The 25,399-nt window shown below is 44.2% G+C and overlaps 1 protein-coding gene across 5 annotated transcripts in view; it reads left to right on the forward strand.

Moving 5' to 3' along the window:
- ARVCF (ARVCF delta catenin family member) overlaps window positions 1-25,399 on the forward strand; it is a 543,287-nt gene that overhangs the window by 390,447 nt on the left and 127,441 nt on the right. Inside the window, exons 1-2 of one of the 5 annotated variants that reach the window (XM_069961077.1) lie at window positions 8,320-8,701; window positions 8,814-8,883. The exons of 3 other annotated variants lie outside the window; for them this stretch is intronic. In XM_069961077.1, the coding sequence (XP_069817178.1) occupies window positions 8,881-8,883 (3 nt within the window). In that variant the 5' untranslated portion in view covers window positions 8,320-8,701; window positions 8,814-8,880. Of the gene's footprint in view, window positions 1-8,319; window positions 8,702-8,813; window positions 8,884-25,399 lie in introns of those variants that run through there. One more of the 5 variants, XM_069961076.1, reaches the window with a different exon arrangement.

Raw genomic sequence — 25,399 nt, forward strand, 5'->3', positions numbered from 1 at the left:
GACAGGGAATTGCTCCGTTGTCATCTGGAATTGGACATCTAAAGTAGGCAGGTGATAGAAGGTAAAGGGGTTATCCAGTGCTACAAAAACATGGCCACTTTCTTGCAGACAACACGACTCTGGTCTCCAGTTCAGGTGCGGTTTGCAATTAAAGAGGACCTGTCACCCCCCGTGCCGGGGTGGCCGGGTCCCGCTTCTTGTTCCGATCCGGTGACGGAGATTTCATTGTCAGGAGCCCGCCGCGCGCGCTCCTGAGATGAGTCCGATGCTCATAGAGAATGACTGGTGAGTCCAATGCTCCATTCATTCTCTATGAGCGTCAGACGGGGGGTGACAGGTTCCCTTTAGGCTCCATTCACTTCAATGGAGCAAAACCCTGCCCAAGCTGGAGACAAGAGCGGTGTTGTCTCTAGAAGAAAGTGGCCATGTTTTTGTAGCGCTGGATAACCCCTTTGAGAAGACTTGGGAAAGTTTTCATGTTCTTCACTTTGGCCCTTCTCAGGGGTCCCCCGTCCACTGTGATCCTGCCGCAACCTCCCTTTTAATATACTGTATGTCCCAGCAAAAGCTATCGGTGTATTAGGTACTAGTGCCGGGGTAGGGAACCTTTGCTCTCTAGCTGTTGCAAAACTACAACTCCCATCATGCCTGGACAGCCACAGCTAAAGCTTTGGCTGTCCAGGCATGATGGGAGTTGTAGTTTTGCAACAGCTGGAGAGTCAAGGTTCCCTGCCCCTGCTCTGATATGGCAGTACTTGGCTACACAGCTTGATGGGTGAGCTCAGCTCTAAATCCACAGTAGAGTGCATTCACAATAAGAATGTATAAGGTTACCTTCCATTGTCATACACCATTATGTCCTGACCCTCCCTCCCTGCCACCCCACATGGTTTGTGCAGGTTTATGAGTCCCATATAGATGGACAGATACTATAGATCAAAATATAGGGCTACACTGCAACTTTACTTTTTTTTTTTTTTATTATTTTACACTTTTTTTTTTACTTTTGAGCTATAGCACAAAGCAGTACAGTGCAATATTGTGGTCTGCGGCTATCACTCAATAGTTAAAGGGGTTGTTCACCTTTTTTTTTTCTTTCAAGTAAAGTGATGCCTGAAAGTGGCAGAGATTTGTAATTTACTTCTATTAAAAAAATCTCCAGTCTTCCAGTACTTATTAGCTGCTGCATGTCCTGCAGGAAGTGGTGTACTCTCCAGTCTGACACAGTGCTCTCTGCTGCCACCTCTGTCCATGTCAGGAACTGTCCAGAGCAGGAGAAAATCCCCATAGAAAACATCTCCTGCTCTGGACAGTTCCTGACATGGACAGAGGTGGCAGCAGAGAGCACTGTGTCAGACTGGAGAGAATACACCCATCCCTGCAGGACATACAGTACTGGAAAACTTGAGATTTAAATAGAAGTACAACGTACCATTAGAAGCAAACAGATTTAGTAGAAGGTCCATTTGCTCAGTATGTAGTTTCAGATTACTAGTATTAGAAATCTCTGGGATCCGCTCCTATAAATTCAATAGATTCCCGTTAGATTTCTCCTGACAGCTATAGGATGCTGTTCTCTGGTCAGACGCATTATAGTATTAGCGCTTTTGGACAGTTCTTACCCTTATGACTCTGCTGGGGTCAGACACACTTTTGCAGTCTTCTTTGAATTATCTTTTAATAAAGTTTGGCCCTTCAAGGATTCCTAGCCATAAAGCAGAGCGCTCATAAAAATAAACGCTGCAAAGATAATGGACCGCTTTGTATGTTTGGACGTTTCAGATTTGGGAATATCCGAGCTACAGTAGTGACCGTGGACGCAAACAGTTTTTATGAACTTTCTTTTGAAGTTCCTGTTCCAATATGGAGAGACGGTTTCCTCTGTTGAGACGGAATAACACATCACATATAAACCACAACATACCCCAGCAGCTCCCCGTCCACTATTACAGCTTATATAACTATTTACCATGCTGTCTTTTGTCATACATTCCTGTAGTTAAAGGGGAACTCCAGCAATTTCTTTTACTTTCAAATCAACTGCTGTCAGAAAGTTATATAGATTTGTAATTTACTTTTATTTAAAAATCATTCTTCCCATACTTATCAACTGCTGTATGTCCTGCAGGAAGTGGTGTATTCTTTCCACTCTTACACAGTGCTCTCTGCTGCCACCTCTGTCCGTGTCAGAAACTGTCCAGAGCAGGAGAGGTATTCTTTGCTACTACTCTGGACAGTTCCTGACACGGACAGAGGTGGCAGCAGAGAGAGTGTCAGACTGGAGAATTCACCACTTCCTGCAGGACATACAGCAGCTGGTAAGTACTGGAGAACTTTAGATTTTCTTTTTTTTTTATAAAAGTAAATTACAAATCTATATAACTAGATTGAAAGTAAAGTAGTTGATTTGAATGTAATCTTTTTGCAGGGTACATAATAACTGTGCTATAATTGTTTAGAGAAAATCTTGGAACTCACTTGTTTCATGCTCTGAGCTCCTCTGATATCAGCAGACTTGGTTCTGGTAAATAGCTACTTCCCTGCCAGCACCTTCCTCCTCCGTACTATCACTTTAGAACTTTCTCTACACTTTCTGATGTAGCAATGTGCATATTTTTCCTTGGTGTGCTATGCTTGCTTGTCTTCATACCTCTGAGAGATGGCACATGTGCCACCACCCCTTCATTCATCTGCCTCGGCAATCACTTAGGGCACCCACTTATTTACATTGGTTTTCCAGAGGTGGTACCCGCACCCATCAGACATTTATATCCTGGGAATGTGCCATAGATGCCTGTGTGGAGAATATTCTTTAAAGAGGTACTCCGGTGAAATTTCAAATCAAGTGGTGCCAAAAAGTTATATAGATTTGTAATTTACTTCTATTTAAAAAATCTCCAGTCTTGCAGTACTTCTCAGCTGCTTTATGTCCTGCAGGAAGTGATATTTCATTTCCAGTCTGACACAGTGCTCTCTGTTTCCACCTCTGTCCATGTCAGGAACTGTCCAGAGTAGCAGCCAATCCCCATAGAAAACCTCTCCTGCTTTCCAGACTGCAGGACATACAGCAGCTGAGAAGTACTGGAAGACTTGAGATTTTTAAATAAAAGTAAATTACAAATCTATATAACCTTCTGACTCCAGCTGTTTTGAGTACCCCTTTAAAGGCGTTTAATAAAGTATTTAATGTCTTTCACTCTCTTTCTGGGAAGAAAGGATGTGCAAAATAGCTCTCACACCTCTTGAGCAAAGAGATGTCCCTTCAAGTCAAGTGTCGCTCAATCAAGGAGTCTTAAAACACTGACTGGGGATGTATACCAAGCCAAAAAATCTCTCCAAAAGGAAAGATTTCACATATGCAGACAGCTGTTTTGGGGTTGTTGCCCCTCATCAGTGCAGAACAGGGTGTTGGCTGGATAGTGAGAGGTCTATCGATGTGGGTCAAAGGGGGTAGTGACTCTCCTTGATTGAGTGATTGGTATTCACTCCGTCATCCTTTTTATTTTTTTTTGCAAATCAATAAGGAAGGGAAAGGTCAAAGTTAAATAAGTGGGAATGTGGACGTTACAGATGTTTCTTTCATAAAAATTATGGATATGCAAAAATTACAAACGCTCCCATAGACTTATAGGGGACAATCTGTGCTGCAATTGCCGTCCGTACTAGAGCTTGTCAGTAAATTTTGCAGATCCGTAAAACTACAGTGCTACGTACAAAACTACGGAACGCGTGAATGTAGCCTTTTGCGCTGCTACTTTAAATCCACTGTATGACGTCCACGGTCATTTATTTCCAGAACTGGAGTTCATCACTTAATCTTATGAACTGGGTAAGACCTGGGAGGCAACAAAACTGCTTGCAACTGTATGTATATATATATATATATATATATATATAGTATATAGTATGGCATCCTAGTGCCAGGCAGAGTACGGGGAACGTCATATGAAGCAGATTAACAATATGTTCTTTTGGAATGTGGGAGGAATATGAAGGAAATCCACCCAAATGGAGAACATACCTTCTCCATGCCGCTGTGGCCTCAGTCAGATTCCAGCCCTTGAGCCCAGATCTATAAGGCAACAGTGCTGAACACTGAGCCGCCATTCAGTACTGAGCTTACACAGGAGGAACTCCTGCTTCACACAACAAAGTCTGAAGGATGTATAGCCAGAAACAGAGATCTGAGATGGGGAGATGTCTATAGCCATGAGCCATGGTATGGTAGAGAATAAATGCTAAGTTTGGGGATGTGTACCAATATCTGGCATGGGCAGTCATTACTTAAAGGGGTAGTTCACCAAAGATGATTTTCTTTCAAATCAACAAGTAAAGTACGAGAGATTTGTAATTTACTTCTATTAAAAAAAAAAAAATCTCCACTCTTCCAATACTTATCAGCTGCTGTATGTCCTGCATGAAGTGGTGTATTCTTTTGGAGTCTGGAGATCAGGAGAGGTTTTCTATCTGGATTTGCTACTGCTTTGGGCAGTTCCTGACATGGACAGAGGTGGCAGCAGAGAGCGTGGTGTCAGACTGGAAAGAATACACCACTTCCTGCAGGACATACAACAGCTGATAAGTACTGGAAGACTGGAGATTTTGAAATAGAAGTAAATTACAAATCTATATAAGTTTCTTACACCAGTTGATTTGAAAACAAACAAACTGGAGTTTCCCTTTGACTACAGGAATGTATGACAAAAGACAGCATGGTAAATAGTTATATAAGGTGTAATAGTGGATGGGGAGCTGCTGGGGTATGTTGTGGTCAGGGTCTGGTATTGTCAGCACTGATAGGACAGTGTCAGGAAGTAGGGACACACCTCCAGCTGGTAACACCCAGATGTCAATTTATTCATAAAATTCTAAGGGGAATAAAGGAGGAATGGCACAACACTGAGATCTAAGGGTCCATTTAAACAGAGTGATTTATCTGTCAGATTTTTTAAGCCAAAGCCAGGGATGGATTGAAAAGAGGAGAAATCTCAGTCTTTCTTTTATGACCTGTTCCCTGTTTACAGTGTGTTCCTGGCTTTGGCTTCATAAATCTGTCAGATAAACCTCTCTGTGTAAAGCAGGGATGGGGAACCTTCAGCCCGTCAGTGCTCTGTTTTTTGGATGGACATAAAATAAAGCGGATCAAAACGCATCCTTTTTAGGCTATGTTCCCACAGCGTAAGAGACTGGCCATACTGCAGTACCGGCCGGATGATCCTTCAGGCCGTAGAGTTCTGATACGGGCGTATCCGTGTGCCCGCTTCAGAACTCCGCACTGCACACTATGGAGCAAGCGGCCAGAGCCGCTCGCTCTATTGTGTGAACTGACAGGGTTTTCTGCGGCCGCTATTGAATGAATAGCAGCTGCAGAAAACTGACATGTCAGTTTTCCACGACGCCGCAAGGGATCCCGGCCGGAATGTATACACTCTGGCCGGGATCCCATAAAGCACAAGGCAACATATCTTTTCGTGCTGATTGCAACAACGGCCGTACTTTTACGAAAAGATACATTGTGTGAACATAGCCTTATAGTGTATACAAAAATGAGGTTGACCACGTTTTTGTGTATGCTAAAAAAAGAGATGCGTTTTGACGCTTATTTTTTTAAATTGGAAGTTGGTTCAACAACTGATCAAAACTGATGCACACACTGTTTTTTGCAAAAAAAAACAAAACAAAAACACTGCAAAAACGCAGCATGAATTTTTTGCAATCCGTTTTGCATGTGTTTTTCCATTGACTTCTATTATAAAAAGGTTGACTACGTTTTTATGCACGTTACAAAAAACGGATCCGTTTTGACCATTTTTTTAATAATAGAATTCAATAGAATTCAATAGAAAAAACGGATCAAAACAGATGCTCACACATGCATCCATTTTTTTGAAAAAAAAAAAAAAAAAAACGATTGCAAAAATGTAGTGTGAACTTGAGCCTTATGCGTCATCATCAGTTTTTTTTATTTTCACTGAGCATGTGCAGAAGAAGTGAGAAACCAGGAAGAATTTAAACTGATGGTCACTTTTTTACAGCCGCACTACAAACAGACCATTAGAAAACCTGATCATTTTGCAATCAGTTTGCGCTTATCACTTCATTTAATATGACAAATCCGTTCATTTATTAGACAAACGCAGGTGTGAACCCAGCCTAAGGAGAAGCGCAAACTGATTGCTAAATTTTCAGGATTTTTAATGGTCCATTTGCATTTTGGCTTTAAGGTTGGGTTCACACATACCGTATCCGCAGCAGATTTAACGCAAACGCAGCATGAAATCCGCTTCAGATACGGTACGTGTGAACCCACCCTAAAAAAACTGACTGTCCATCATCCGTTTGCATCTTAGTTTATACTCCTCCTGGCCTCTCCCCTTTCTGCACACGCTCAGTGAGAAGAACTGATGAAAACTGATCCCTAATAACTGATGTGAACAGAAATTCATTCTATTTAGATCCGTCCTCGTTGACTATAATGTAAAAAAAAACAAAGGGGATTTTCCGTTCATGTCACTTTTTTTTTTTTTAAAGAGACAAAACACCCCCCCCCCTCCCCCCTTGAAAAAAATGGTACACTGATGGATTTGATGAAAACGTATAAGGGACAGTTCACACGGAGCAATTTCAGCGTTGAAAATTCTGCCCATAAAATTGCTGCAGAGCCAATTTCCGTTGAGTTCAATGGAAACTCCGCTCTGCTGTTTACACTGCATAATGTCCACGCGGAACGTTCCATGGCGGATCCGCTTTCAATGGACATGTTCATTCTTCCGCTGGCGGAATCCTATAGAAATCAATGGGGCTTCGATTTTCCTCTGTGAGATGTTTCAGCGTGGAATTTCCTTGCAGATTCCGCATGGAATTGTCCAAAAAAATAAAAAATTCTAAAGACAACATTGCAACGCACTGCCTGTGTCTCCCTCCCACAATTCTGTGCAGAATACTTTCCTCGCTGAGGGTGGGTTCACACTACACAATTCTCGCGGATAAACTCCACGGAATTCCGCCGGCTGTACGCACACCTTTCCGCCGGCTCCATAGACACCATTCTATGGGCCGGCTGATTCCGCATTCCGCCCAAAGAATTGACGTGTCAATTCTTTCGGCGGAATGCGGAATCCGTCCGTGCATAGAATGGTGTCTATGGAGCCGGCAGAAAGGCGCGCGTACAGCCGGCGGAATTCCGTGGAGTTTATCCGCGAGAATTGTGTAGTGTGAACCCACCCTGATTCCGGGCAGAATACTTTCCTCGCTGATTCCGGGCAGAATACTCTCCTCGCTGATTCCGGGCAGAATACTCTCCTCGCTGATTCCGGGCAGAATACTTTCCTCGCTGATTCCGGGCAGAATACTCTCCTCGCTGATTCCGGGCAGAATACTCTCCTCGCTGATTCCGGGCAGAATACTCTCCTCGCTGATTCCGGGCAGAATACTTTCCTCGCTGATTCCGGGCAGAATACTTTCCTCGCTGATTCCGGGCAGAATACTTTCCTCGCTGATTCCGGGCAGAATACTTTCCTCGCTGATTCCGGGCAGAATACTTTCCTCGCTGATTCCGGGCAGAATACTTTCCTCGCTGATTCCGGGCAGAATACTTTCCTCGCTGATTCCGGGCAGAATACTTTCCTCGCTGATTCCGGGCAGAATACTTTCCTCGCTGATTCCGGGCAGAATACTTTCCTCGCTGATTCCGCCACTTTTGCTTTGTGTGAACGGGTCCTAACTCTGACAACCGGAGCAGAATAAAAACCCATAGAAATAAATGGGGAGTATGATGGATCCACCAGGATCCTCTGTGATCAAAACGGAATTGTGGCGGGTGGAAAAACGCTGGTGTGAACGCAGCCCTAGGTGACACATCCCCTTGAAGAAAGTTTCTGGAAACTCTGAAAGATCAAAGATTGACTTCTGCAGGAGTGGAAGCGATTGGAGGGATTCCTGCCTGCTGCTGTCCTGGATGCATGCACATCTATGCCTGCTAGGACATAGGAACCGATCTGCTGACTTCCATGGCTGCTGATCATCACGGCCATCTCTCTGCATTCCGGGATTTCAGTTGCCGAAACCTTCTCATTCATCCCAAAGCCACTTGTATCATCCAGGCTGCGGCAATGACCCTATTCAGATTTCTTCTGCGGCAAATTCTGCTAGGTGTGAACCAAGCCGAGCTGCGGTTTATATAGGGGGGGTCGTACACAATGGTCATCTATCCGTGCTGCCATATAAGGCAAAGCGGAGGGAGCGCTGGATGGGACTGTGACCCCGTGCCCCCCACGTGACCTGCCCCCCTGTGCCCACCCCCGGCAGCAGCCGCAGCCCCCGCACACAGTCTCCGCTCCGGTCAGGACAGCCGGCGGGCTCGGTGTGCGGCTCCCGCTGCCCGTCTGCTGGGTGTGGCCTGTGAGCTCCCAGCTGTGACCGTCTATCTGCTCCCACCCTCGGAGGAGGGGGACTGGGGCTGCGAGCTGTGGGGCGGCAGTCTGCCAGGGACAGGAGCAGGGAATGTGAGGAGCGCCTACAAAGGACGGACGTGCTCTCCATACCGGACCGGGGGGCTCTCCATACCGGACCGGGGGCCGCTCAGGGTTCATGCCGACGGCGCTGAGGTGGAATAACGCAGCGGAGGAGCTGTCACCGTCTGAACTGTGGCCGTGCACGGAGGCTGCACTCAGCTGCATAGATGCCTGCAGAACTCCAACAGGTCAGTGTGCGAGTGTGTCATACGTGTGTACATGTGTGTGTGTGTGCAAGTTCACACATAACTTCTAGATATGGGGATGCACTGAGCAGAGCTCTTCTCCCTCCTCACACAGGGCTGCAGCATCTGCCTTCACTTTACTGTGCAAGTTCTAGAGCTGGGGGCTCTCATGGGGGGCTGCAATGGTGGTTATCTATCTATCTATCTATCTATCTATCTATCTATCTATCTGTCCTGTATAGGAGTAGTGCTGGCTGCCTCCAGATGTAGCAGAGTTGGGTTACTCTTCATTGCCATTGATTATGTGTTGGTTTTACTCACTCTATTAATTCAGCCAGTTCTCCCAATCCGGTGCAGCTCTGCCGCTACATTCGCTACTGGAATTTTGGGAGCTGTGGGTGTGAAGCGGAGATGATACAGCAGTATATAACACGTACAATAGTATATAACATATACAGCAGTATATAACACGTACGACAGTATATAACACGTACGACAGTATATAACACGTACGACAGTATATAACACGTACAGTAGTATATACTAGATACAGCAGTATATAACATGTACAGCAGTATATAGTAGATACAGCAGCCTATAACACATATAGCAGTATATAACAGCAGTCTATAACACATATAGCAGTATATAACACGTACAGCAGTATATAGTAGATACAGCAGTATATAACACATAAGCGTCTAATGTGCTGGATGTGTGATCTCTACCCTGCACAGGATGAGGATGGCTCCTCTGCCCTGCATTCTCCTCTTATCCCTGCATCACGTTGTGTTTGCTGCACCCTGGCACTGTGTGCCATCCTGCATGTTCTAGGCATGGCGCCCTATTATATAGATATTGAATGGTGTTCTGCCTGGTAATATTTAAAGAACTAAATAATCGGTATGCCCCCCACCCCCTTCCCCCATTGCCAGTACTGATGCAGCTCCTGGTACAAGGCTGGCTCCTGTCGCCACATCCTTTTTGTAATGTAATATCTTGAAAGCAGAAGCGATTATGCCTTGTTATGTCACCGATCAATATTTGCATCCTTGAGATTGCGTTTCACTTTTTACTACCGAACTCATTAGTATTGGAAATGGCTGGATAGAGCCTGATGGGGCGGCAAGACTTTAATCGGGTGATAGAATCTCTTATGGATGTATTGAAGTCCCAAGGTAAAGTCACCTGGTGTTCCAGGATCTAGTAACTGGAAAAGATGGTCTAACCTAGGGATAGGGAACCTTGACTCTCTGGCTGTTGCAAAACTACAACTCCTACCATGCCCGGACAGCCAAAGCGAAGCTTTGGCTGTCCGGGCATGATGGGAGTTGTAGTTTTGCAATAGCCGGAGAGCAGAGGTTCCCTATCCCTGGGCTAACTTATTGTCAATGAATGATTTGTGGTTTACACTACTGTAATATTAGACTATATGGACCAGCCTCCAGGATATGAAAGTTTATTGATCTCAGAGCATGGGCTTACTGCCTATCCCTTATATCTGGTGCCCAGAGCCACTATACTGTGCCCAGAATAATACCTGGTGTGCATTATACTACCAGTAAGAAAGACTTTTGCTTGTCTTGCAGTATATAATGCAAATGAACCTGGAGAATTCAGAAGGTCTTTTATGTATTGAATACATCATACGCAGGGTACTGTTTGTTAGTTCTCGCTTGTTTCACTTAACATTGATGAAAAGCCATAGGCGAGCATGCTCTGCATCAAGTGCATAGGAATTATTTTGCAGTCGTGCAAGTTTTTCCACCATTAAGGCTGTGTAATGTGTGGACAGCGCTGCATGTAGGATGGGTGAACAACAGGACAACTGACTTTGCTTTAAGATGGACTGACAGATTACAGGGCGGGCCTGGGAGACTCCTAAGTACTAAGTAGTATATCCATTCTCTCACCACAGTTTGCAAAGTACACAGATATATATTGTGTGATATACATATATATATTTTTATATATTATTTATTACGAGAGCAGCCATAAATGTAAGCCTCTATGCAGAATAACATTTTGGCCCAGGTTATGATACATAATATGTCAGTAGAGGTAGGCGGTATGAGGGGCCACAAGACAACTCTCAACTAGAGTTGAGCGAATTTACACTAATAACAAAACAAAGCGTTCCGTTATCTCTGCAATCTGCTCATCAGCCGGCTTCCATTTAAAGGGGTACTCCGGGCTTTGTGTATTTTGAGTGTACTGCCAGGGATATAGAAGATGCCGCCCACTTGCCTCCCCGGTTCCAGCGCCGGGTCCCGGATCGCGCCGCCCCGGTCTCCCATCTGGTTGCCGCTTCCTGGTCTGATCTGCCATTCAGCTCAGCCATTCAGCTACCGAGGCGGGACTCTGCTGCGACAGCTGGATTGCTGAGCTGCCTTAAACGTCACACCTCAGTCCGCAGATCAGACCAGGAAGCGGTGGCTGGACGGCGCGATCCGGGACCCGGCGCTGGAACCGGAAAGGTAAGTGACCAGCGGTCTCTATATCCACCCCCTCCCCGGCCGTACACTCAAAATGCACATAGCCCAGAGTACCTCTTTAACTTGCTGCCACTCCTCCTCAAGTGCTGGGAAAAGCTGGATCCAGTCCTAGGAAACTGGGAGACGTTTCACAGGATTGGATCCAGCTTTTCCCAGCACTTTGGGAGGCGCGGCAGTCAGTGAGAAGACAGCCGGCTGATAAACGGATTGCGGAGATATCGAAACGCTTTGATTCGTTATTATTGTAAATTTGCTCATCTCTACTCTCATCCTCTAGAAATAACCTGAAAATTACTGGATTGGCTGAAATTCAACATGTATAACTCGCACAGAGTGAAACCAATTTATCCTGTGAACAAGATAAAACGTAGCTTTTATTTCTTATCATGTAAAATCAGTTACCCGACATGAAAATGTGGGAAAAGGGGGGGGGGGGGCAAATAATCTAGAAAGGAATATAGGCCTATCCCTCAAACTCTAGCATCGATCCTTCTATCCTTGAGCACTCGCCCTGGTAAGAAACAACCCCGGCTCTGATTTGTCTCAGGAATGGACGCATACTTGGGTCTGCCAGCACTCTGCACTTAAGATTGTTAGCAGTGCCATATACAACAGGATCTGCCAACCAAACACTGGCATGATAGCTTTATTTCATATATTGAGGGATCTGGAGAAGAGATGAGCCACGACTCAAGCATGCTCAAGTCCGATTGTTCAGCATTTGATTATCGGTGGCTGAAGAAGCTGGAAGCAGCTCTAAGGCTGCCTGGAAAACATGGATGCACCCTATGGCCTGTATGGCTTTATCCATGCTTTCTAGGACTCCCTAGGGCTGCATCCAACTTTTTCAGCCACCGGTAATCAAATGCCGAACAATCAGACTCCAGCATGCTCCAGTTCTCATCTTTAGGGTACAAACACACACACACCGTATATGCAGCAAATACGCAGCAGATCTGCAGCAGATTTGATGCTGTGTTCAGTTATTTAGATCTAATCTGCTGCGTATTTGCTGCGTATCGCAGCAGTAAATACGCTGCGTATACGGTGTGTGTGTTTGTACCCTTAATCCTGAGCTAAAGCTAGCCAGAGACCTAAAATAAGATTGGCAAATTGAGCTGGTATTTCTATAGGTGGGGTAAGTAGCTGGCAGACCCTATTGATGCCATTCACCTTGTGTGGTTGAACAGTGGATTTATACAGGTAGAAACCCAACCTCTTCTATCTGTCACCTTAATGGAGACATAAGGGTATGTACAGGCTCGACTGATAAGTTGCCCCAGCAGCAAATGCACCAGATCATATGGGGTTTTCATTGTGGATTTGGGGGCAGTAAGCTAATAAAAAGCCAATGTTCAATTTGCAGCAAAATGAAGTGAATTTTAACTTTAACTTTGTGGTTAGAAATCGAAACTTGTGGATCATCAAGCTTGGCTTATGGGTCTAGTGATGTGTGATGTCTCCCAAGCCAGATGCAATGTGCAAGTAGACTGCTTTGCTTATGTGTAGGTTAAAGGGGTTATCCAGCGCTACAAAAACATGGCCACTTTTCCCTCTACTGTTGTCTCCAGGTCAGGTGCGGTTTGCAATTAATCTCCATTTACTTCAATGGAACTGAGTTTCAAAACCCCACCCAAACTGGAGACAACAGTAGGGGGAAAGTGGCCATGTTTTTGTAGCGCTGGATAACCCCTTTAAGGCTGACTTTGCACAGAGAGATTTATCTGACAGATTTTTGAAGCAGAAATAAATATGAAAAGAGGAGAAATCTCAGTCTTTACTTTATGACCTGTTCTCTGTTTATACTCTGTTCCTGGCTTTGGCTTCAAAAATCTGTCAGATAAATCTGTGTGTGTAAAGGGTAGCAGAGTGTCTGCGTTGTTGTTCGCGCCTTAGTGCTAATGATCCTGTATTGTTCACCTTTGTATCTGGCAGCCATGAGCGGTTGCTGTGTGACATGTGAGTTACTGTAAGTTATAAATACAAGCTGAAGGCGTCATGGAGCTGGTTCTACCCTCTGTTCGCCTTGTAACGCATTTCACACACCTAAGTGTTAATTGAAACTCTCCCATACGTTACAACTTGTAGATTTCAGCGTGTGCACTCGGTATCTGGGAAATACGTGATCTCATTGCTCTGCACTTTTGTTTGTTTCCAGTCTGCGCTGATAACTTTAGCAGGTGGGTGTGTTTTTTTTTTTTTTTTTTTTTTTTTTTTTTTGAATTACCAGGGTGTGTCGGGTGAGTGAGCCATGGCTGGGCGTCCTGAAATCCAGGTTACTTGTATAGACAAAGAAATAAATCTCATTGATGCTAGCGCAATGCACTCAGCTGATATTTCTTTCTTGGTTTCCAAATGAAAATTATTGATCCTTTTAAATGTAGTATATGTCCCCGATGACTTCCCCTTACAGACTGGTACTTTATCTAGACAGATGAAGGATGCTTCTTAACTTTTATTGTCTTGTTCACGTACTGTCTTCTTACTTGGCTATTAGTATCTGTCGCTGAAGTCTGATCTGTTTCGGTGTGCCATGCATTAGTCTTTTAAAGGTCATCGGATCGGAGGCTTGTCTCAATGGTCAGTCATCTCGTTGCTAATTTTCAGTGGCGGGCCCCTTGACCTCTTTTGTCAAATTTTAATTGTATAAAACTTTGGGGGTACCAGACCTAGGTAAAAGAAGAGAGAAGAGTAGATCAGGATGTGTGGGGTCCTCAGAGTCTGAAACTTCCGTTGATTATGCTAGTATACAAATCTTGACTCCATTTTGCAGAATAAAAATCCTTAATATATAGTGATCTTTTCAATAGTTCCACATATTTCCCATGCTACTTACTGCCCTAAAATGTGATGTTTCAGAGGTTGTTGCCTAGAGTTATGCTAGAGTTATGACCTGTTGGTCGGGCGTTCTTTCTGTCAGCACTAGGAGTTATAAGAGGGTTAGTCTTTTTGTCTATGAAACTGGAGAAAATGGGAACTAAGAACTCATATGAGGGCCATATTACACAGCCCGACATTTGCTGTAAGCAAGCACCGATCTATTAGATCAAAGCCTAGCACATAGCTTGATTATTGTGCAGCATATATATCGATAGCGATGTATAGAAAAGAATAAAGTTTTACTTACCTATACACGCTTCCTAATTTCCTCCTGGCTTTTCGCAGCTCCTCCTAGCCACTGCTGAAACTTATAAAACTCTCTGCAGTGACCGCTCATTCAAGGCCCTATTCCACGGAACGAATATTGGCCGTATTCGTCCGATATCGGCCGCTACGAGCGATAATCGTCTAGTGGAATAGAGTGCAATGATCGTCGACATCGTTCATGATTCAAGATCGTTGCAGTCGCTTGTTTTTCAACATGTTCAAAAACAAGCGACTGATATAGCAGCGATCTGCTGCCGTCGCTCCGTTTAATAGGAGCATCGGCAGCAGACGCTGCTGTATCCTATGGGCTGCCCGGACGATCAGCGGGGAACGAGGAGCAAACAAGTGCTGAGAGCACTTGTATGCTCCTCTAGACGACCAGTGGAATTGGGCAATCAGTCACTGATCAAGATGGGACAGCGCAGTGGCCAGTGATTAGCTGAGCGGCCACAGGAATTGGTTGGAGGACACCCGCAAGCGTGGAGAGGTAAGTATTAACACAAGATGGTTCAAGCTTGCTCTTTAGCCGCTAGGGCAGGGGTAGAGAAACTTGTCTCTCCGGCTGTTACAAAACTAGCTTTAGCTTCGGCTGTCCAGCTACTGCAAAACTACAACTCCCATCATGCCTGGACAGCCAAAGCTAACACTTTGGCTGTCCATGCATGATGGGAGTTGTAGTTTTGCAACGGCCGGAGAGACAAGGTTCCCTACCCCTGAGCTAGGGGAATACAAGGGGACAACAGTCAGGAGTAGACATTGGCAATACGTGATGGAATTGTCTGCTACCCACATTGGTTGGTGCTGAGGCCTTACCCACTCTTGCCAGGTAGGAGCATATAAAGCTCAACAGTGTGACAGCAGTAATACTATGTATAAAGTGTCAGTGTTACTTTGTTACTTTGTGTCTACTGTCCCTGCAGCCATCTAGTTTTTTTCATCTGAACTCCAGAATACCCATTTGAGCCTCTAAAAATAGCTGCGTATAGTTGATGATCTCATGTTTTATTAGACCTGCACAGATCATTACACATATAACAGAACGGATACACACAGAAATGGTTGCTGCCGTCCATTTCAACCTAAATTCATTCCTCGATAAAAAAAAAAAATGCATTGGCGTTGGGGTCTATGGGAAGATTTGGCACACTTTCATACAGGAGTCTTAAAGTGTCACTGTCGTGGTTTTTTTTCTTTCTTTTTTTTTTTTTTTTGCAGAAATCAATAGAACAGGCGCTTTTAAGAAACTTTGTAATTGGGTTTATTAGGCAAATATCCCAATATCTGCATTCAAAAAGACTTTCCCCAGACCCTCCCCTCCCTCTCATTCATTGCTCATTATCAGGAAATCTCAAATCTTTTATATCAGTTGAGCCCTGTGTAACCTATGGAGGGGGGAGGGAGATTAGTCGCCAGCAGATATCAAAGGATTACACAGTGGGACCTGTGTGAAAGCCGGTATTCAGAGGTCAGAGAGGTCAGTGCTAACCTCAGAGGAGATAGCCCAGTGATGTAGCTGTAAATTAACTCTTTGTTGTCCTGTTTTGGTGCCTCATCTCCCTCCACCCCTCCCCTCTCCATAAGAGAACCATGAAGACAAGGGGGAGAGCTCCAAACTGCTTTTTGATGATAAAAATGCATTTTTCGGCTAATAAACCCAATTACAAAGTTTCTTAAAATCGCCTGTAATATTGATTTTTGCAAAAAAAAAATAAAAAAAAAAAATTAAATGACAGGTACACTTTAATGTTTACTGCTGAAGAGCACACAGTCCATCTTAGCTGTTCAGGCCGGTCTTGGTTGTGGTGGTAGGGCACTGCATACAGGATATATTGTTGTGCACTTGCTGTAATGAGAAGAATGGCATCACGGCCCCCTCGGTGACTGATGGTGATTCCTTCATGACAGCTTATTTATCCTAAATAGCTGCTCCAGCTTTATTCTGGCTGACCTCTCCAGGTCTCCTAAGTGTCAGTGATGCCCTAGGCTAGTGGTGATGCTGAGATCAGTAGGAAGCAGATCTGTGTGACATGCTGCTGACTTCATAGAGCGCACAGATTGTTAGTGGTGCTAAACTACGGAATTTGGCTTCATTTACATTAGCTTACTATAGCTCCGTGTCACCGCGGGGCTTTATGGAGTTTACCTTTTCGGTTGGATCCTGTAACCTCACAGATTTCCCCATAGTACAAGGGCTCTATAGAGTACAGAGCCGCAATGACTGAATATATCATACAAATACCCTAGATTAAGTTTTAACATGTTTTCGTATAAAGAATATTCTGTTATTGTCCATTGTCTTCATTGTTTCTCTGTATTTTCCCATAGTATGACCCAGCAATTGGTTAGGCCAGGGGTATGGAGCCCTGGTTCTCCAGCTGTTGCAAAACTACAACTCCCATCATGTTTGGACAGCTAAAGCTTTGGCTGTCCAGGCATGATGGGAGTTGTCGTTTTGTAACAGCTGGAGAGCCAAGGTTCCCTGCCCCTGGGTAAGGCAATCCCTATGTCCACCCTATGTGGAAAAGTAATATTTGGGTCTTTTGGGCTTAGATGGCATGTGAGCTCCCTTTTCTCTCCGCTCCGGCCCTCTGTTTCAGACAGTTTCCAGTCTCTTATGTGCTGCGTCTTGGTATTAGGGTCTGTGTGCATGCCTTTCATCACTAGAGAAACCTGCTAAGAGATTGGTTAAGTGCCTGGCACTTGTATGTGTCTGTTGTCTACGCCACATTGTTCTGTACTATTGACATTGTGCGACCTTGGTCACAACAACCTTTAACGGATTTAGTCTTTAGAACAAAACCTAGTAAATCAACAGTATATCTTAGTTTCAGTTGAGTACTTGGACAATAAGAAAAAGCACTCCATTTCCCCCCCCCCCCCCCTTTACTATATCATGCACATTCGCACATTACTGTAACTGAGTCATGTGAACTCCGGTCTGACCCACAGAAAATCACAGTGTTTAATGTGTCTGAGGAAGTGGTCTGTGTGGGTCAGCTGTCTTCCTGTGAGTTACCTAATGGTATAATCACCTACCAGATCTCTTCTGGCTGCTCACAGACCCTTCCTCTCCCCACCTAGTTACCATGTAGCCCTACCCCAAAATATCGCACAAAGAATTGATGCCAATTTTTTGCTTGAATTTTGGCTCTTTTTGTTTGGTAAATCTCCCCTCTGTATCTGTTTAAAGCAAATGTTCCAATTCATATGGGAATTTTTGTATTTTTTTTTTACACTATCTTGTCGGTGGCGGTACAGAAATCCTGTTGGCTCCGTTCTTTTTTCAAAACGCTGCCCGGTTTTCGTGATCAGCATTGGTTTCTTCATGTGCACTTCTGCCCGCTCTCTGTTACGCGGCCAGACTTTATGCTAATGGAGGAGTGTCACCAAGGGTAGGGGATATTGTTACTTTGGGGGCGCTGGGCCTTCCTCCACTGCTTAAAGTCGGCCGGTGCGCATTAAGTAACCAATGCCGATTGCGGCAACTGGGCGGTGTTTTGAAAGGCAGCTGATAAGGCAGAGTAAAAAAAAATTTAATTCTCATGTGCATTGGTAGATTCACTTTAAAAATGCCTGCTATCCAGAACCAGTATATCCCGGCACTCACCAAGTTCTTTGTGATCTTCTTTTTTTTTTTTAAAGTGACACATCATACAGGTACAAGTAAGGAGGACACGTTTCGACCTGTGGCCTTCATAAGCTGATGAAGGCAAAAGGCCGAAAAGCGTCCTCTTTTCTTGTACCTGTATGATCTGACACTTTAATAAAAGAGTTCAAAGAACTTGGTGAGTGCCGGGATGTTCCTTTACTATTTACTTGGACTGTTTCCTACTACGTGCACCACCCCGGCTCCGTTTACATGGGGCAAAGCTGGAGTGGAATTCTGCCAGCCTCCGAGTCATAGTGACAGTCTACGGGAGGCTCGCGCGCCTCCCCTCTCTGCGCTGAAGAATAGACATATTTATTCTTTAGCGCGGAGAGAGGAGGCGCCCATAGACTGTCATTATGACACAGAGGCTGGCGGAATTTTGCCGTACTTACTCAGTGTGAACATACCCTAAAGCTCAGTGCTCCACATGTGAAAGGGGCAACTAACAGGTTAAGTTGCTTGTTGTTCCAAAGTGTCCCCAGCTAAAGGAACGTGAGTAATGACGTCTTCCGGTCTCCTAATGCAGCCATGATCTTTATTTGCTCTACAGGACATGAGACAAAGAAGTAAAGTAAACTATGAATTCATATGAAGATGAAAGAAACTGATCTTATAAGCAATGTTATTGTATTGAGGAAATTATGTCAGCCATAGAGCGCTTGCCAACATGTAGTTCCTATGTTGTTGACATCACTTAGCTGTGGTAAACCTTTTGGTTTGTGGCTGAATAGTTTGTGAACATGTTTTGTTTTTTCTGATTTTAACTTTTTTTTTTTTTAAATGTATTGGTATTATGGTGGCAGCCATCTTGCCTTAGCTGTTTTAACAGCATTAAGTGACATGCTTTATGGCAAGCCTCATGGACAGTGAACATCTCCAGACCCTATTCTTTGTATAGGATACATTTTCGAGCAGTGCTTCTTAATTTCAGTCCTCAGGCCTCATCAACAGGTCATGTTTTGAGGATTTCCCATACAAAGAACACCTGTGATAAGACCTGATGCACTATATAATTATTTCACCTATGAAATACTAAGGAAATCCTGTTGGTGAGGCCTGAGGACTGGAATTGAGAAGCACTGTTTTAGAGCATGCTCTGTGACCTTTGTAGAGGTCATTCAAAAGGGGCGGGGGCTCAATTGTGAGCAGCAGCTATTGTGTACACCTCTATTATCTATATACTAGTGTCACCTGTCACTGTTCTCCTGTGATGAAAAGCAGGGCACTGCTGGGAAAATATCTCTACAGAACAGGAAATCTCAGATTAGTTTTAAGCCTAGTGGCCAAAATGAAAACTGCAAGGCTTTAGGATTAATTTAGTTTATAAATTAAAAAAACACAGAAAAAAAATTATGTTTAATGTAAAAATATGATGTACAACAATAGGTTTCTGATGACTTCTTTAAACTCCTTTAAGCTCCAGCTACAGATTGGCTATTGATCATTTACATGTCTCCAAACTATTTCTGGCTTGAGACATCACTGCCTGCCCATATAATCTCTAGTCCATAAGGGAATACTCAGCAGGTAGGTGTCCTGCTCTTTGACTTCTGTACTCCCTGAAGATAACTGCTGACAGCTCCTATCAACCTCTCTACTCATCTCTTACACAATCAGACTGTGGGGCCAGAAGTTATGTATGCACTTGGTCAGGGAGGTAAGAAGTCAGCGAGGTGGTCTTCCATGCACAGGACCACACCTGAATCATTGTTCCCCCCCCCCCAAGTTGTAGAACCTGAATGTATGTTCTTCATCTAAAGCAGGGTTGGGGAACCCCCAGCCCTCCGGCTGTTGCAACACTACAATTCTCATAATGCCTGGTTCGGCTTTGGCTTAGAAATTGTAGTTTTGCAACAGCTGGAGGGCTGAAATTTCCCCCATCCCTGATCTAAAGAATACTTTGTAGTTTGTTAGAAAAGTTGTAATACGTAAAGTCTTAAGATTAGCTATACAGTATATATAAGTCTTATGATTTGTTGTATAATGTGTGTGTGTGTATATATATATATATATATATATATATATATATATATATATATATATATATATATATATATATGTGTGTGTGTATATATATATATATATATATATATATATATATATATATATATATATATATATATATATATATATATAATATGCTTTTTTTTTTTTAGCACAGTGCTATGAGTTAGGGTACATGCACACTCCAGAATTCTGCCGGATGGCCTCCGCTTGAAATTCTACCCGTTCCATAGACTCATTGTTATTTTCCGGTGATATCTGTCCACCCAAAGAATCCACGTGAAGTCTCTGTGGTAATTCCGTAATGTACACGTACCCTCAGGGTAAGAACGTCTTGATTATGACACTTGGTCTGTAGAAAGTTGCTACCCCTCCATCCCGGTGGTGCACGTGAATAGGTAATTGAACCCAGTTAAAAAAACTTCCCGGCACTCACCACACTTCAGTAGCAGACAGGTGATTTATTTCCATGTGGTAGAAATACAGACATTCGCAAGTCTACATAAACAGAACGCGTTGGGGCGCTGTAAGCTACGACAGCTGAGGAAGGCTACAGTGCTGCAACAGGCTCGGTCTATGTGGGATTGCGAGTCCCTGTGTATGAGACTTGACAGGCAACATAAAATGTCCAAAAACTGCAGAAAGTATATGGTTCCTATCAAAACTTTGCATCGATTTTCAGTTAACAGTTGCTAAAAACAAAGTGGCACTTTGTGGCCAGAAGTAAATAGAGTTTGGTAATTTTCTAATACGGTAGAAGGTACCGCACGTGAAACAGGCACAACATATAGGTACATCTGAGAAAGCATTGTGCGTACTTGGTTACTAACCCACTATGGCATCTACAGGGATTTACACGATTACCAGTAGAGGAGGAGGAGGAGGCGGCAGAGAAGATTAGTTTCATTTCTTTCTCTGGGTGAACTGGGAATGAAAACCATTTTGTTTTCTTTCTGACTGGGACATGCTAGGCTGGCTATGCGTCTTAGGAGGATCTAGGTACAGCTGGATTTTAGGAGGGCAAGGGTGCGAGGTCACTAGGCCTTGACATTCCTGCACCTCACAGCCAGGTAATGTGAACATGTCAGTGTCTGTCTCTTTCGGGCAGTATCCCTTGATACAGTATTCCTTGTAAATCAGTAGTACATTTCCAGTTAATATTTGTTTTGTGTTTCCAATGCGTATATAGAAGGCTCAGATAGTATAACATACAGCCTTATTTTGTATAGTATTGACTTACCTCCCCCTGTGCCTGTGGTGAGAGGCAGGACTGGCCATGAGACTCCCGCTGTAAGGCATTCTCTCCCGAGTTGTGATGACTTCATAACTGGGGGAGGGAAAAGGCCGATCCCAGCTGATGGATTGGCCGCTCAGCCAACCAGTGACTGAAGCAGCGTTCCGCCCCAGTCACTGGATGGCTGAGTGGCCAGTCCATTAGCCGAGTCGTGAAATGTCAGCTCCGGAGATTTCGAAGCCCAGCGGGGGGCCCACATTAGGCCCAGCTACTCGGCGTGGGCACGGGGAGAGGTAAATTAGTACTTTTGCACAATTTCCCTCCTGCTGGCTGCCGGATTTCATAATCTGTTGGATTTCTCTTTTAAGTCTGTTGATTGTGTTACTCCAGACATGTAAGTTATCACATATGACAGTCGAGCTGTCTGGTACCTAATTTTCCTTAAGCTCAAGGCAGAAATACTCTGATTGAAATGATAAGACCTGGATAAAGAAATAAAATTCTAAGTTTTAAAATATTGAAGCATCCTCTTGTAGTATTATCTCACTCACTTTTTTGGAGATTCCTGACAGATCAAATCTGGTAGAATTAGGGCCCAGATACATGGGGTGATTGTCTGCCAAACGGGGCAAATATCACCCTGTGTAATAAAGACGACAATTAGCCAAGGAGAAGATCATTGGCTGATCATTTATTCCACGGAATGATTATCGTTCGTATTTGGCTGATATCGGCCGCTACGGACGATAATCGTCCCGTGGAATAGAGTGCAACGATCAGCTGACGTCGTTCATGTCGGCTGATCGTTGCAGTCGCTTGTTTTTCAACATGTTCAACATGTCGTCAGCAGACGCTGCTATATCCTATGGGCTGCCCAGACGATCCGCGATCCCCCGGGCAGCTCCCCGCCGCCCCCTCCCGCACTCACCCGCTCGCTGCAGCCGCGTTGAATAGCGGCGGCAGGGAGCTGGGAACGAGGAGCAAACGAGCGCTGAGAGCGCTCATTTGCTCCTCTAAACGACCTGTGTAATAGGGGCATTTAGAGACAAGCCATGTGGACAACCGGGAAGAGTAGAGAGATAAGTATACATCTTTATTACTTTCTATACTCACTGGAATACCCTAGCAAGGGCTGGACGGACATCACAACATTGCCATTGATAATCGAGGCATTTAATAGGCTCTGTGAGCAAACGCCAATCTAGCAGTCGTATACCCAGTTGTTAAGTACAGTAGTCAGTGGCATGATAGCCAGACAGGTGCTTCCCCTTGTGCTGTTAAATAAAAACCATCAGCAATGTGTAAACATATACCTACTTACTGAAAGAAAGAAAGAAAGAAAGAAAGAAAGAAAGAAAAATTTTTTTTTTCCAACTTCTTCTTCCTCTGCTTACTTCTGCATGCAGTTAATATTGCCGTTCTACTTTTGGAGATGCATATTTTTTGTGACTGTTTGCCAAGAAGGCTTAGCTCCAATCCTGTGCGTAATGTCTGGGGAGGTATTGTAAATTGCCCAAGGTCACAGGAGGACTTTGAAGTGAAGCAGACATTCCTACTCGTGTCTGTGTCACATTTGGTGCTGACAGGTGAGATTACGCTTTATGCTGCCGGATATCTTTAAGGCCGCAACGCTCGGCCATTGAAAAAGCAATCATCATCAGGTCAGCTGCGTTATACACCAACCATACGTTACCAGCAAGGATCCAACTCTGTGTATCATGTCTATATGTAATGCATTCCATTGCACTAAAAATACAGGCTGAAAGCTTAAACTGGCGACACGTAGTGTACAGTAACCCCCCCCCCACCCCCCCCCCAAACCTATTGTTTCTGGGTGCTGCACCTTGATTCGGATTCCTTTGTATCCTGTTCTTTCATTCTTGGCATCTGCATGTGTCTATGCTCATTAGCTAGCATTTCTCATTCCCGTGTGTTCTGGTTGCTCAGGCAGTGCACCGAATGAACAGTCAGTGAGATCTGGCCACAGTTGGGATCATTCTAAAGGGGACTCTGTTCTCTTTTGTTCTGGTGTCCACAATGCCTCTCAGGGTTGAGGTGACGTCATGCACATTCCTCTAGTCTGTCTGCATAGTCCGAGCATTATGTAAAGGAGGAGTCTGTCGCTTGCCCAGTGTACAAAGTGTTAACGTTTCAGCTGTGTTAAAGCATTGTAAATCAGGATGTGATTCGGAAAGCTTATGCTGGTTTATATTCTTTTTACATACTTTATATTGCGGCAGGATGGTGTTATCACGGCAACTTTCATCTCTTCCCTCTGTGGTTTGATCTCTTAAGCGTGACAATCGAGATATGGAATAGTTCTATTTTATATACTACTCCTGCCATATTCTACAAAAAAGCACAAGTATTTTATTGCTTTATAAGTTTACTTTCTTCTGCGATTTGTTGATGGAGAAATGGTCTTCAGGCCGTATTACATGGCACGATAATCCGGAGTACACAAGTACCGACCTGTCGGCTCAGCTTTCTCTTCCCCTTTGTTCGGAGCTGGAGCAAATCCCCATAGAAAACCTTTCCTGCTGTCCAGACTAGAAAGAATACACCACTTCCTGCAGAACATACAGCAGCTAATAAGTACTAATGTCCTACAGGAAGTGGTGCATTCTTTCCAATCTGGAGAGGAGGAGAGATTTTCTATGGGGATTTGCTACTGCTCTGGACAGTTCCTGACATACAGAGGTGGCAGCAAAGGGCACTTTGTCAGACTGGAAAGAATACACCACTTCCTGCAGGACATACAGCAGCTGATACTGGAAGACTTAAGATTTTTAATAGTAAATTACTTTGACACCAGTTGATTTTAAAGTTTTTTTTTGTTTGTTTGTTTTTTTCCTGGAGTAACCCTTTAAGAAGGGTTTCTAACTGTGACTGCTCTCTTCTTTACACTGGCGTAGAAGGCAGCTTGTGCAATTGGTATGTGACTTTGTGCCAGTTCAGATGGACCTGCTCCCGGTCTCACTCCTTTTATTACCCGCCTGGCAGTCAGTCTGCAGTTCCTGCATGGAGAGCGTTCTGCTGGTTGTTGTAAATGGAGCGGTGGCCGGTTCATGTAATCATTGACTCCCCATGTACAGTCCTATGACTGGTGAGAATGGAGATGGCCTGCATGCTGGTCTTGTTAGACTGGCAGAACGGGCTGATCATTTATTAATGTGGATGATCTTCTACGTGATCTTTCTCATAAACCCTCATTATAAATGCTGTATAATGGCCGTGTAGTCTTGTAAGATGCAACATCTGCTTCATTTAGTATGTGCTCCCTGGGTACTAACATACATATCCTGCCCAGGGACTACTGTACATGTGTCAGTGGTACCCGGTAACTTCTGGTGTAGACTACGTTCCTTACCGCTGCCCCTCAAAGCAGTAAGTGATGTAGCAGAATGCGACTGACAGGTTGACATCCCAGACAAGATAAATCCATTTGCAAACATTGCTTAATGTGCTTTTACTGGCATTCTCCTGTATGCGCGGGTGTAATGATATATATTTCGCTAGTGCAAGTCAGTATTTCTGCAGGGTCAGGGTTTGTGCTGTAAAACTCTGCTGGCCTGTCTGCTTGACTTGTTTAATGCTTTGTCTGACTAGGTGAGTGTGATGCATGACGTGCGTTCCTATGGGCAATCCTATGCGTTCTACACATCGCCTTTTGTCTCTATCTAGAGCACATTCTTAAGGCCCTTTTATACGAAGCAATTATTGGCCATTTTTGGCCGATAATCGCTTTGTGTAATAAAAGGCAACGATCAGCCGACATGCATGATGTCGACTGAACGTGGTCTTTTAACATTTTGAAATACAAACGACCTTGATAGCAGCGTTCTGCTGACGTCGCTCCGTGTGAGGGTCCTATTACACAGGCCGACTGCGACCCGATCATTTTAGTAAACTGGGCCTATTAGACGGCCTGATAATCGTGCAGTAAGGGCTGCATGGACATCGTCAGCTATGTCCATGCAGCCCTTGTCCAAACACCTGTTACCTTATCTCTCCCTGCTGCCAGTCTTCTATCCTGTGCTCCGCAGCTTCCAATTTACCTGTTCACTTTCAGCTTGTGTAATAGCGTCGGCAGCGAGCGCCGCTTGCTCCTTTACACTGCTTACTTGTACAATGTACAGTTTAGAAAGCAGATACCAATTTTATCACTTGTT

This window comes from Dendropsophus ebraccatus, chromosome 3, assembly GCF_027789765.1.
Source record: "Dendropsophus ebraccatus isolate aDenEbr1 chromosome 3, aDenEbr1.pat, whole genome shotgun sequence".
Classification (NCBI taxonomy): Eukaryota; Metazoa; Chordata; class Amphibia; order Anura; family Hylidae; genus Dendropsophus; species Dendropsophus ebraccatus.